General features: G+C 40.0%; 1 protein-coding gene across 1 annotated transcript in view; it reads left to right on the top strand.

The window, feature by feature from the left end:
* CYBB (cytochrome b-245 beta chain) overlaps nt 1-11,049 on the top strand; it is a 34,444-nt gene extending 23,395 nt beyond the window's left edge. Inside the window, exons 8-13 of the mRNA XM_081793366.1 lie at nt 311-403; nt 2,753-3,006; nt 3,867-4,029; nt 5,148-5,294; nt 7,301-7,425; nt 8,748-11,049. Of these exons, the coding sequence (XP_081649492.1) occupies nt 311-403; nt 2,753-3,006; nt 3,867-4,029; nt 5,148-5,294; nt 7,301-7,425; nt 8,748-8,874 (909 nt within the window). The 3' untranslated portion in view covers nt 8,875-11,049. The remainder of the gene's footprint in view (nt 1-310; nt 404-2,752; nt 3,007-3,866; nt 4,030-5,147; nt 5,295-7,300; nt 7,426-8,747) is intronic.
* Nucleotides 11,050-12,623: the final 1,574 nt, after the last annotated feature.

Below are 12,623 nucleotides of genomic sequence, written 5' to 3'. Positions count from 1 at the left end.
CAACTGCTGTTGCAACACGAGGAGGAAATCCCATTCTTTTGGACAGTTCCTCTTGGGAGAGTTTCATACTGTAGATGAAGTTCCCCAATGTGGCCAAGGAGAATGCTCATTTTTATCGACTCAAAAATTTGCTTTGATTTTAGATATTTATGATGTGTTCTGTTGTATAACAAATTTACTAATCTAATATCAAATATTTAAACAAGCCTACAAAGATTAACTTGACTTCTACAATGTTTTGTCCTCATGAATCTTGTATTACCTACTACCCCTTAACACATCCTGTTTTCATTTTTTGCTCCAATTACAGACTTGGAAATGGATTGTTGGTCCCATGTTTCTGTATCTCTGTGAGAGGTTGGTACGGTTTTGGCGATCTCAACAGAAAGTGGTCATCACCAAGGTATTGTCTGGTTTACAAATTACTAATAGCATCTAACTATATCATGAACAAGTTTACCCAAGTTCTCTATATCATTGGTCAGAGCTGTCTTTCACCCGGTTTCTTTCGATTAAACATAGGGTAGAGAGAAGACCTATAGTTAATTTCAGTCAGTGTACTTAGCTTGATAATCAAGTAGTTGGACCTTTTAACTCGGGGAGCTACAAGTTAACATTTTCTGTTGAAAAATAAAGCCAACTGTTTTGTGTGCATGAATCTCTCTCTCTCGCTCTCTTTCTCTCTCTCTCTCTCTTTCATTGTGTGTGTGTGTGTGTGTGTGTGTGTGTGTGTGTGTGTGTAGAGGGGAGAAGCATACAGTGATGATGTGAGCAGATTAAGAGTGAAGAGGCAAAACACATGAGTTCAAGAGGGCACACACTGAGCCTTAAAATACTCAGATGTTAAAAGAACCAGGGAGCCAAGGGCAGGTCTGACTGAGGTTGAGATAGCATTCCAAGTCTCCCTTTATCTCCTTTTCTGTGCTGTGTATGTAATCATAGAATATCAGAGTTGAAGAATCCAAAGTCTCAAGGAGGTTAGTAACTAAACTGCATCTAGAATTGAGTTCATCAACACCAGGTACAAGGTGGCCTTTTCTCCCCATGCTTCTATGCTGCTTCTCATTACTAACTATGTAAATATACAACTAATTAAATAGAAATAGAAATTCCTGCTTATAGCTTCAGGAAACAACAGACAAAGCTAGTTTTATCAAATAAAATTTAATTCAACTCAATACAGTTCAACAAATGTTCCATCCTCCACCCAAGCTTTTCTTTCTTGGCATCTATGGAAGGCCAGAGTAAAGTTAGTCCAGCTGGCCTTAGAAATCGTGAAATATAGGAAGTGACAGCACTTCTCCTTTTATGATACTTATATTGGATTATAAGAAAAAACCCAAAGATGAGCAAAAAGAGCTGCCACAAAATTTTCCTTATTAGGCCAGACCTGACTAAGCAGACAAGGATTTCCCTTAAACATATTTCAAAGACAAACTTGTTTTCCTGTGGAGAAAATAGATATTCACTTTCTTCTTATAAACATAGATATTCATTTTCTTCTCAAAAAAGAAAAGAAAAGAAAAAGAAAAGAAAAGAAAAGAAAAGAAAAGAAAAGAAAAGAAACAAGATGTCATCCAAAAGTATTCCGGTGTCAATTCTTTCTGCTGGTACAGTTTATTTAGTTCCATCCCAATTTCGCCTGTGGTATCGAAATTGCAACAGGGTAAAAAATGTTTTCACCATACAAAATTGCAACATGGTGAACATCATTTTCAAAATAATTTTCATAAATTTTTATTTTCTGTTTTCAAAATGAAGCATTGTGGCTCTTTGTTTCAGTGAAGAAAGGAAGTCAGTTACAGCTTATCATTTAACATCTATTTAAATCACAAGTTTTGGAAATGTTTCGCAATGTGTATCGAAAGGATTTCCCACTTTACTCCTCCTCGCTCATGGAAAGGAAAGTTTCACATTATCAGTCAACATTTGGGAAGCTGCTGTTTTGTTTCTATTGATTTTTCTTTTCCTTGATGTCCCTTGTTTTTTAGTTGTACATAGAAAGTCCTAGGTATCTCAAGAATTGTCCCAGAAATATATTACTTTCTGTATTGTGATGACAGCTTTTGATTGTGTTTTTTAAAATTATTTACCAACTCACCAGTTGATGGATGTCTGGACTGTTTCCAATGTTTTGCTCTTATAAACAAAGCTGTCATGAACACTTGTATACATAGAGAATGAGGATGGCAACGGGTGGCTGGGGCCTGGCTTTGGGAGAGATGGATGGTATACTTCCCAGGTAGGTAGAAATGTAGAAACAATGCATGGAATCAGGCAGATTCAAGGTGTGGCTCAGGACAAAGATAGACTAGTACCTTAGGCTTGGTTTGGGGGATGTTACTATACTACTAGCCAATGGGGTCTCCTTCTTCTATCCAGCTGCCAAGGCTCTCAATCATCCCCTGGGGAGGCAGGAAGACTGAGCAGGAAGACATCTCTTCTTCCTGTTTGTAGTTACCTGCCTTGACTTCTTGGAGAAAAAAAATATCACAATAGGCTGGTGTCTTAAGTTAGATTCCCTGACAAAGACTCTGAAACAGCGAACTGCATGCAGAAGGTTTGTTGAGGCATAGTCTCAGGAAAGGAACCTGCAAAAGAAAAGAAAGTCAGGATGGGGGAAGAAATAGCTGACCCTCAATGAGGTCGCAACTGCAGCCTCAGCTGATGCTACAGGGAGTGCCAGGGTTGGGATGACTCTTGGGACTTGTCCCAAGTTGAGGAGAGGGGCTCAACTTGTTTTGTTCCGTAGGTGGTCACTCACCCTTTCAAAACCATCGAGCTACAGATGAAGAAGAAGGGATTCAAGATGGAGGTGGGACAATACATTTTCGTCAAGTGCCCCAAGGTGTCCAGGCTGGAGTGGCACCCTTTCACGCTGACCTCCGCCCCTGAGGAAGACTTCTTTAGCATCCATATTCGTATCGTTGGGGACTGGACAGAAGGACTTTTCAATGCTTGTGGCTGTGATAAACAAGAGTTTCAAGATGCTTGGAAACTACCTAAGTAAGTACAAAGTGTGTATGTACGAAAGTGTATGAGTTCAGGGAAAATGTCACTAAATAGCTCCTCTTATCCCGTCTCTCACTCTACTATCTGCTGGGTCCAACAAAACACACAAGCTCTACAAATATAGGCAGCTATCTCTGTGTTCCCCATTGTATGTGTGTGGTGTGTTTATGCGTATATCTATAAGTCTTGTGTGAAACATAAAAAATATGTTTGAATCAAACATTAATAACAAATATTCCCAAATTCCTTTAAATGGGTAAGGGTCAAGGCCAAGTTATATTAACTTTTCTAACAAAGTTATAGTGTATCAAAGATGTTCTTAAAATTTAATTGATATATGGTATTTGAGGGTAAATGCCACATATTATTCGCTTTGTCCCCTCCTTCCCACATGCCTGAGACGGTGCTGGGCACTTAGTAGATGCTAGAGAAAAGCTTGTTGATTCACTCGATGAATACACAAGTGAAAATTGAAGATATTAAATTTATAAGATGTTATGACAGAAAATTCTCAGTTTACCTCAGGGTGTGATGTAAACAGGAATCTCGTGCGTGCGTGCGTGCGTGTGTGTGTGTGTGTGTGTGGTAGGTGAAGGGTGTGGAGAGATGAAAAAACACCCTTGAGAGTTATCAAATGTTTTCAGTTAGCTAAAACTTCCTTTTATTACTTCCAACCACACTGTTGACATCAGGTTCATTACTTGAAAGCTATTTCAGAAAAGAAAGTGCCCCATAGATACGTCGTCCCGGTTCGATGTGACATATTGCACACACCCCCAGTGAAAACCTGTGCCCCATCCTTCTCTGAAGTGCAAGATAGCCCCGTAACCATCTCCTCACACGCCTCCTTCCAGGATAGCTGTTGATGGGCCCTTTGGCACCGCCAGTGAAGACGTGTTCAGTTATGAGGTGGTGATGTTGGTGGGAGCAGGGATCGGGGTCACACCCTTCGCATCCATTCTCAAGTCCGTCTGGTACAAATATTGCAATAATGCCACCAATCTGAGGCTCAAAAAGGTAAGTTCTTTCATTTTTCACAGGGCTCGGATAAGGTCGTTAGGTTCTGCCTAGTGAAGCCTGAGAGAGACTTCAGGGCAGAGGCTGGCAGAGACCAAAGGAAGTGAAGACAAGTTCTGCGTGGTTGCAGCGAGACCGACTTCTCATAAAAGGGCGATTTGAGAAGTTAAATGTGCTTTCATAGAAGCAGGTCTATTATTGAAAGCAACGTACTATGCTCGTATGGCGTTAGTAGAAATTCACAAGAAACGAAGATGCGGCAGAAAGTATTCACAACCCCAGTCCAGTAGCTATTGTTTTTGTGTATTCTCTTCCAATATTTCCCCACAAGTTTACATACTCCTGGAAACTTGTACATATACCTTCATGTCCTGCTTTAGCAGAAACATATTATGGTGTTTTTCAGTGTTGTCACAGGCTTTATAATGATCCTTTTTAATGATTCCTCCGTGTTCCATTGAGAGGTATAGAAAAACTTTTCTATCATCCTGTGTTAGACATTGAGGTTGATTGCATTTCCAGTCCCCCAGTACTTTTTAGTTTGCAAGGGGAGGGCAGGAGACATGTCCTTTCATGAAACGTTCACTTTCTTCTGGGAAGCTCCTCAGAATAAATTCCCAGGGCATTTTTTTGTCACATGTAAATTTGGTTTCCTTGCCTGGTAAAGGACACCTTGAATGAAACGTGAGTCATTCTAATAACTATAGAGATAACCTCTAATAGGGACATGGAGTGTACCTTGACTTTTCATTCTCCCCTTTCTCTCTTTACTGTATGGAGGAGGAACTCAGGAATGCCTGATCCTATTGTGCACAAAGGAAGCCAGGGATCTGGGGTGGGTAAGGGCAGACCTAGAGGGAAAGTGGGGAGCTAATGTTTTTTCCTAAGTCATGTACTTCTGAGACCAAGCTATTGATGTACTGCCCCGCCAGTGTGAAGGCCAGCACAGGTTCATGTGAGCTAGCTTATGAAACGCCCAGCGCTTTCTGAAAACCTATGTTTCCAGGCATTCTGAGCAGCAGGAAAAAGTCGAGTGGGGGGAAGAGCAGAAATCCATATATCAGTTGCGATAAGGCCTATTTAAATCTAGACTGCTTCATGATCTGTGGCTCTTGCAGATATACTTCTACTGGCTCTGCCGGGACACGCACGCCTTTGAGTGGTTTGCCGACTTGCTGCAGCTGCTGGAGACCCAGATGCTGGAGAGGAATAACGCCGGCTTCCTCAGCTATAACATCTACCTCACCGGCTGGGATGAGTCTCAGGTGAGGGCGACGTCCCAGATCTCAGGTCCTTCCCCCAGTGTCCAGGGCTGACTGACTTCCCTTTGGTTATGGGAGTATTTTGTGTACCGTTTTTACCAAGAACTGTTGATGGGTTTTAGTGATCCAGCCTGTCCACCCTCACTCAATATCCCCACGTGTTCAGACTAACGAGCCTAGATTCAAAGTTAGTATCTGAGGAACAGATCAAAGCTAAGGAACCTACAAGGGAATAGGTGCCATGACTCTGACTGTATTAAAGCCACATTCCTACCAGGGGACTCAACCCAGGTGGACAAGATGATCCACCTCTCTTTATATCTCTCTCTCTATATATCTCTACCTTTATATCAGTATACACACACATATTCCTCTAATTTTATGTTTATGTGTGTTTTTCAATATACACAATACATTTAATAAGTAGTAATAATAACTGCTCATAGTTATTAAGCCTATACTATGTGCTAGGTACTTTTATTAGTGTTTAAATAGATTGTCTAATTCAATCCTAACAACAGCCCTATGAAACAGCTACTGTTATTATTCATACTTTATAGGTGAGAAAACCAAAGCCCAGAACAGGTTAGGTCGTTTGTCCAAAGGTACTGAACTAGTAAGAGGCAGAGGCAGAATGTTCCAGAGCCTGCACTCTTAACAACTCCCAGGATTTCATGATTATCATTTATATTTGATAATATATTGAAATATAGTTAATGAAGATGATATATATTGTGTATATATGTATATATGTATGTATGTATGTAGCATATATGTATGTGTGTATATATATATATGTGTGGGTATAGTATACTATGTAATGCATGAGACATAACACATTACACACACACACACACACACACACACACACAAACACGTACCCCTCCCTCCAGGCACATTGCAAAATTTCATGTTTGCAATGAAAGCATTCTACAATTTATAAGACAGCCCCTGCAACAAAGAACTATCTGGCTTCAAATGTCAAAAGTGTTGACATTGAGAAACTCTGAAACAAGTTAATGATTCCTAGGGGGTAACATCTTTCTAAATAAGCAAACATTAATTACTTGGCCTGGAAGCAACAGAAGCTATCCCCCTGTGTAAGGAGCTAAGGCAAGAGTGTCTGCCTATCACTGGCCAGTGTCTCTACTGGCCATAGCCACACATTGGCGCCTGGTGTTTGTGAAAACTGGTTTCTCATTTGGGTTTTGGTGTATTGTTTATCATAGACTCTCTGGGTCTTAGATGAGTCTGGTTGCAAGTGTGGATCCAGGGACACATGACCATGAAGTGCTGCTCTAGAAAAATGGGATTTCGCAATGCCACTTCTGTAATTTTAAAAACAAAACAACAACAAATATTTGATCAAAATGAGACCGGGGGAAAATATATAATACATAAATCACTTGGCAGTTTTATTATTTAAAAACTCACGCACCATTTTTTAAATGGGAAATGTATTTGCATTGAAAAACAATTATTTTGCTTTACAAAACTGGTCTCTACAGGGTTATGAAACCAGACTGGCCACCCTTCTTAGCCCATCATCCATCCCCTGTACAGTGAATTTAAAATCTGATTTAAGTTTTAAATACATTTAATTAACCACTTTTATGAAAAATATTTGTTGTTCAAACTGAGGCTCCCTAGAAGGGTAGCAGAAAACAACATGTGACTGTGTGTGTACACACACACACACACACACACACACACACACACACACACAGACTACCTTTAGACTTGATTTGTTGTCTCATTGTGTTACCAAAATATCAGTGCATTAATCTGTTTTAGTTCTTAGCAATTCTCCTAAAGGTCTGCCCTTCTAGATTGTAAGTTACCTGAGGAGACCCAGTTTTTTCATATTTGTTTACCTTCTAGCCTTCAACGATATATATATGTATATATTCAACTATAACTATATATATATGTATATATATATATATATAGTTAATATGGGTTTTTTTATAGCATGTCTCTGCTTTGTGAATTCATGTCCTTTCCTACAGGCCAATCACTTTGCTGTGCATCACGATGAGGAGAAAGACGTGATCACAGGCCTGAAACAAAAGACCTTGTATGGACGGCCCAACTGGGATAATGAATTCAAGACAATTGCAAGTCAACACCCAAAGTAAGGAGTCCCCCACCACAGTGTTCTTGAGGCCCATGGCCTGCCTAAAGCAGCAACTCTCAAACACGGCTCGATTTGTGTGCTCTGAAAACCAAAACACCTAGGTTACTATCTTCACACCCACTAAAATTTTCTAGATATGTATGACTTTACAAGAGAGTCTTTAAATCACACGAAAATTACCTGGAGAATTATTATAAACAAAGATGCTTGGGCCCCCCACCTCCACGTTTCTGAACCCTTTTCCTCCTAAGAAGGGTTGTAACTTGGTTCTTTTCTTTCAGCTCCTAAATTTCACCAGTGTATCTACTTCTTCTAATTTAATACGATTCATACTTTTATTATTAAGGAGACACCATCCCCACTTTCAGTTTTAGTTTTGGGGTCTAAAATCATAAGTTGACAGACATCCTAAGGTCCTTTCTGCCTTCATTAAAGCTTTAGCCGTTCTGAAACTTTGAGGGGATCCTCTACCTTACTAGAACTCACGATAAACTCAAGAATCACCACGAACACACCCTTCAGGCCATTGCTTTGTACGCTTTAATGAGCATATAAATCACTTGGGGATCTTTTCACAATGCAGATGCTGATTTAGTAAGTCTGGGGTGGGAGTCGAGAACCTACATTCTTAAAAAGCGGACTAGGAGGCTACTGGTCTGGAACCACACCTTGAGGAACGAGACTTTATTTTTTTTTTTAATTTTTTTAACGTTTATTTATTTTTGAGACAGAGAGAGACAGAGCATGAATGGGGGAGGGTCAGAGAGAGGGAGACACAGAATCTGAAACAGGCTCCAGGCTCTGAGCTGTCAGCACAGAGCCCGACGCGGGGCTCGAACTCACGGACCGCGAGATCATGACCTGAGCCGAAGTCAGCCGCTTAACCGACTGAGCCACCCAGGCGCCCCGAGGAATGTGACTTTAGAATCTAAAACACAGAGAGATGAATCCCCACCAAGCTGTTGGCCGAGTTGGTGAACCTAAACCAGATTTGTTCCTGATTTCAAGATGCTGGAGACGGTTTGGGGACATAGAGCCCTGAAGTGAAGTAGCCCACAGACTCACGAATTCACCACCATTTTCTCTGTGGTAGAGGTCTCTGTAAACTCTACTTGAATGTCATTTCCCAGGGCGGTCAACTGCCTTTTGAAGCTGTCGCCACAAACAGGGCTGAACCACTCTCCTGCAGGGTAATCTGAACTCTGCCATTAGTGGAAAAGACACAGGGGCAGAGGGAAATAAGAGATTCCCTCACGTGCTTTGTAGTCTATCTCATCCAAAAGCCTAAAACGGTTTATTTTTCCTTTCTTTCCCCAAAGTACCAGAATAGGAGTTTTCCTCTGCGGACCTGAAGCCTTGGCGGAAACCCTCAGTAAACAGTGCATCTCCAACTCTGAGTCTGGCCCTCGGGGAGTGCATTTCATTTTCAACAAGGAAAACTTCTAACTGGTCTCTTCCACGAGAAAATCAGTGAAGATTATGCTGCCAAGTACCCAACCCAATAATGCTAGTTGATAATGTAAGTTCCCCCCTTAAAAAGAGAGAGAAAATGAAGTTACAATGTGCAGGTTTTCCCTGAAAGGGATGTCAGAGATGTCAAAGATCATTTGATAGTGGTAATTTGCATTTGTATGGGGCTTTATGGTTTTCAGAGCACTTTTGCAAACTGTATTTCATTTTTCACTCACAGTAATGCCAGAGAAAGGTAGGACAAGGATTCCTGGGCTCAGTATTTAGGATAAAAAAAATAGGGACTCGAAATGGTGAAGTAACTTCCTTAACATTATGAAGCTTGGACCTAGTGCACGTCGCTCCGGGTTTTGTGGTCTTTCCATGATACCAGGCTGCCTTAAACTAAAAACTGGGACAAATAGGTATGTGATATGCCCATCTGCTTTTAAAAAGCATCTACCCCTTGTTTTATTTAAATACACACACAAAATGTCTCTTATTTGTGTGGCTAATGTTTTATTGTCATATCATCATTATCATCATCATCATCACCATCAACAAATTCATGCCCTAGAAATGAAAATCCCCAGCTTTACTGTGTAGCTATTGAATTCACACCCCATAGAATGTTCTAGATATCCATGAGTTCAAGAGAGAGCCTCTAAATCACTGTTAGTGTGGCCAGAAACAGTTGGTTTTTTTCTTAGAACTGCTTCTATTTCTGGAAACTAAAACAGCTTTATTTGCCCCACCCTCTGAAGCCACAGATATTTAGAACTACTTTGGTAATGAGGAAGGAAGAAAAGAAAGCTGGGGGAAGGGCACAAGACTGGTTTAGGAGGAAAGGGTGAGGGAAGGGGGAAGAGAACAGGAGAATGAAAGAAAGCAAAAAAGGTCTCACACTGGTCACTTTCCACCCTAGATTTCTTAGTCTTGTTATGTATTGAATGTAATTGAAGGAGGCTTACACATAATTCATTTTGTTTTGATTACATGTGGTATTGAATCTGAGATTCTGGTTGCAAATTTTGACGCTGGATGGGCATATGCATTGGACTGGGATGAAGTAGTAATAACTCAGTTGTTCCTTTGGGCTCCCGGGACATGCAGGTCACTGAGGGCGGGTCCTGACAAGTCAGGCTTGCTGTGAGAATGTTGCCTCCCCAGAATGTCCCAGGAAGGTTTTTACTTAGAGAAACTTAGGTCCAGCCTGTTCATACTGAAACCCAGGTATCACTTGATTCATTCACCAAATTTTTATTGTGCTATTTACTATGACTCAGGCTCTGTGCTCATAGTTTCGGTTCTTTATACCAATGTGTGAAGAAGCAATCACGGTTCTGAAAATTCTGAGAATCCTGGCCGTCTCTAACCCTGTGGCATGAGTAAAACCAACTCCATTTGTGGCTCTGAAAATATTTCTCCAGGGTTTTTTACCTTGATACCAGAATAGTTACCAAACCAGAGAGCCCTGTCCTGTGTTATCCTGGTTATGAGATGAAAAATGAAGTGTGAAAGTGCTCGCCATTACCATATTCTTCTCCCAAGCAGCTAGCTGCCAGCTGCCAATACAGCTTTTTCAGCTTTTAGTATTTAGCGCTTAGCAACAGGTACCAAGAGGATGATTAAGCATTGTTTTTAATCTCAACGCTATGAAGGCTTCTCTGAGTTCTCCTGCTTTTGCAATATTGCATTTATGAAATTTGAATACTTGTAGGTGCTGTATTTGAGTACTTTGGTGGGGAGGGGGGGCTCTGGGATATAATCCTAGGAAGAACTGTTAAAACCGTGCTCAACTATTAAAACTGATGAGCTTCTGTTGGTGTCTGTGTTATTGATCTTCTTATTAAAGGGTGGATTCAAACAGCAAAGATTTGCTCTGCCCCAGTGGGGTTGAGAGTCTGTGTTTTTGCACGTGACATGCCAAACATGTCGTGATTTATGGGTTGGGAAGGGAAAACTGGGTACTGAGTTCTATTGCTCACGTCCTAGGGACCCTCACAGCAGTGGTAGGAGACAATACAGTGTCACCTCACCTTGTGGAAAGAATCTCTCAAAGACAAAGAACCCCTAGTCTGAGCCTCACATCAGGCTTGTGCTGACAGCTCAGAGTCTGGAATCTGCTTCGGATTCTGTGCCTCCCTCTCTCTCAGCCCCTACCCGCCCCCCCCCCCCAAATAAATAAACATTTAAAAACTTTTAAGAAACGCTGGTTAATCCAATTCACGTTAATTTTTATTACTTTTATTTATTTATATTTATTTATAATGTTTCCTTAGCTTTATTGAGGTATAATTGACCAATAAAATTGTAAGATATTTAAAGCATACCACATGATGATTCACCAAAGAATGTTTTTCCAAAGAACAACTTTTACCTATATAACCACAAGGCAGTGAACAAATCCAAGAAATTTAACACTGTCACAGAACCAACGTTTACTCTCTAGGCTATGTACAAGTGACGTTGTATCCTCAGTGCACTGCGTTAGAGGGTAGCCATTGTCAGTTGGTCCTGTTATTGATGGTATTAAGTTTATCACCAGGTTTCTCTGTATAAATGGAAAGGTTTCATTTTACTTCTGTAACTAGTAAGTCACATTTGGGGATACTTTGGGACCTTACAAATCTCATTTTCTCCAATAGCCTTTTACCCAGTCGTTTTAGCATACATTAATGAAATTTCACTGAATCAATTTTTACAATGATGGTTACAAAATATCTGTATTCTGAAACCTCAGTAATCTGCCAATTTCTTTTCTTTTTTTCCTAGATTTTTTTGAGATATAATTGACATATAACATTGTGTAAGTTTAAGATGTACAAAGAGTTGATTCGATATATTTATATATTGCAAAATGATTACCACCGTAGTGTTAGCTAACACCTCCATCTCATCACATACTTACCAATGATTTTTTTTTTTTTTGGTGAACACATTTAAGATTTAGTCTCTTAGCAACATCCAAATATACAATACAGTATTATTAGCCATAGTCACCATGCTGTACCTTAGATCCCCAGAACATTTTCATCTTGTAACTGTAAATTTGTACACTTTAACCAATATCTCTCCATTTCCCCCACACCCCAGCACCTAGTAACCACTGTTTCTCTGAGTTCGGCTTCTTTAGATTCCATATATATGTGAGATCATACCGCATTTGTCTTTCTTTGTCTGACTTATTTCACTTAACATAATGCCCTCAAGGTTCATCCAGGTTGTTGCAAATTGCAGTGTTTCCTTCCTTCTCATGACTGAGAAAGAAAAATGTTATTCCATACACAATGGAGTATTATTATATTATTATATATACAAATATTTTATATATTTTATAATATTATAAATATTATATATAAATATAAATATATATAAATATTATATATATATAACTTTTTCTTTATCAATTCATCTGTCGATGGGCACTTAGGTTGTTCCACATCTTGGCTGTTGTGAAATCATGCTGCAGTAAACACGGGAATGCAGATATCTCTATGAGATAATAATTTCAATTCTTTTGGATATATGCCCAGAAGTGGGATTGCTGGATCATAGGATAGTTCTATTTTTAATTTTTTGAAGAACCTGCATATTGTTTTCCATAGTGGCTGCACCAATTTACATTCCCAACAACAGTGCACAAGGGGTCCCTTTTCTCCCCACTCTTGCCAACACTTGTCATCTCTTGCCTTTTTGATGATAGCCATTCTAACAGGTGCGAGGTGATATCTCATGATGGTTTT

Source organism: Panthera onca, chromosome X (assembly GCF_046562875.1).
Source record: "Panthera onca isolate mPanOnc1 chromosome X, mPanOnc1 haplotype 2, whole genome shotgun sequence".
Taxonomy (NCBI): domain Eukaryota; kingdom Metazoa; phylum Chordata; class Mammalia; order Carnivora; family Felidae; genus Panthera; species Panthera onca.
This window is presented reverse-complemented; position numbering and strand designations above follow the sequence as displayed.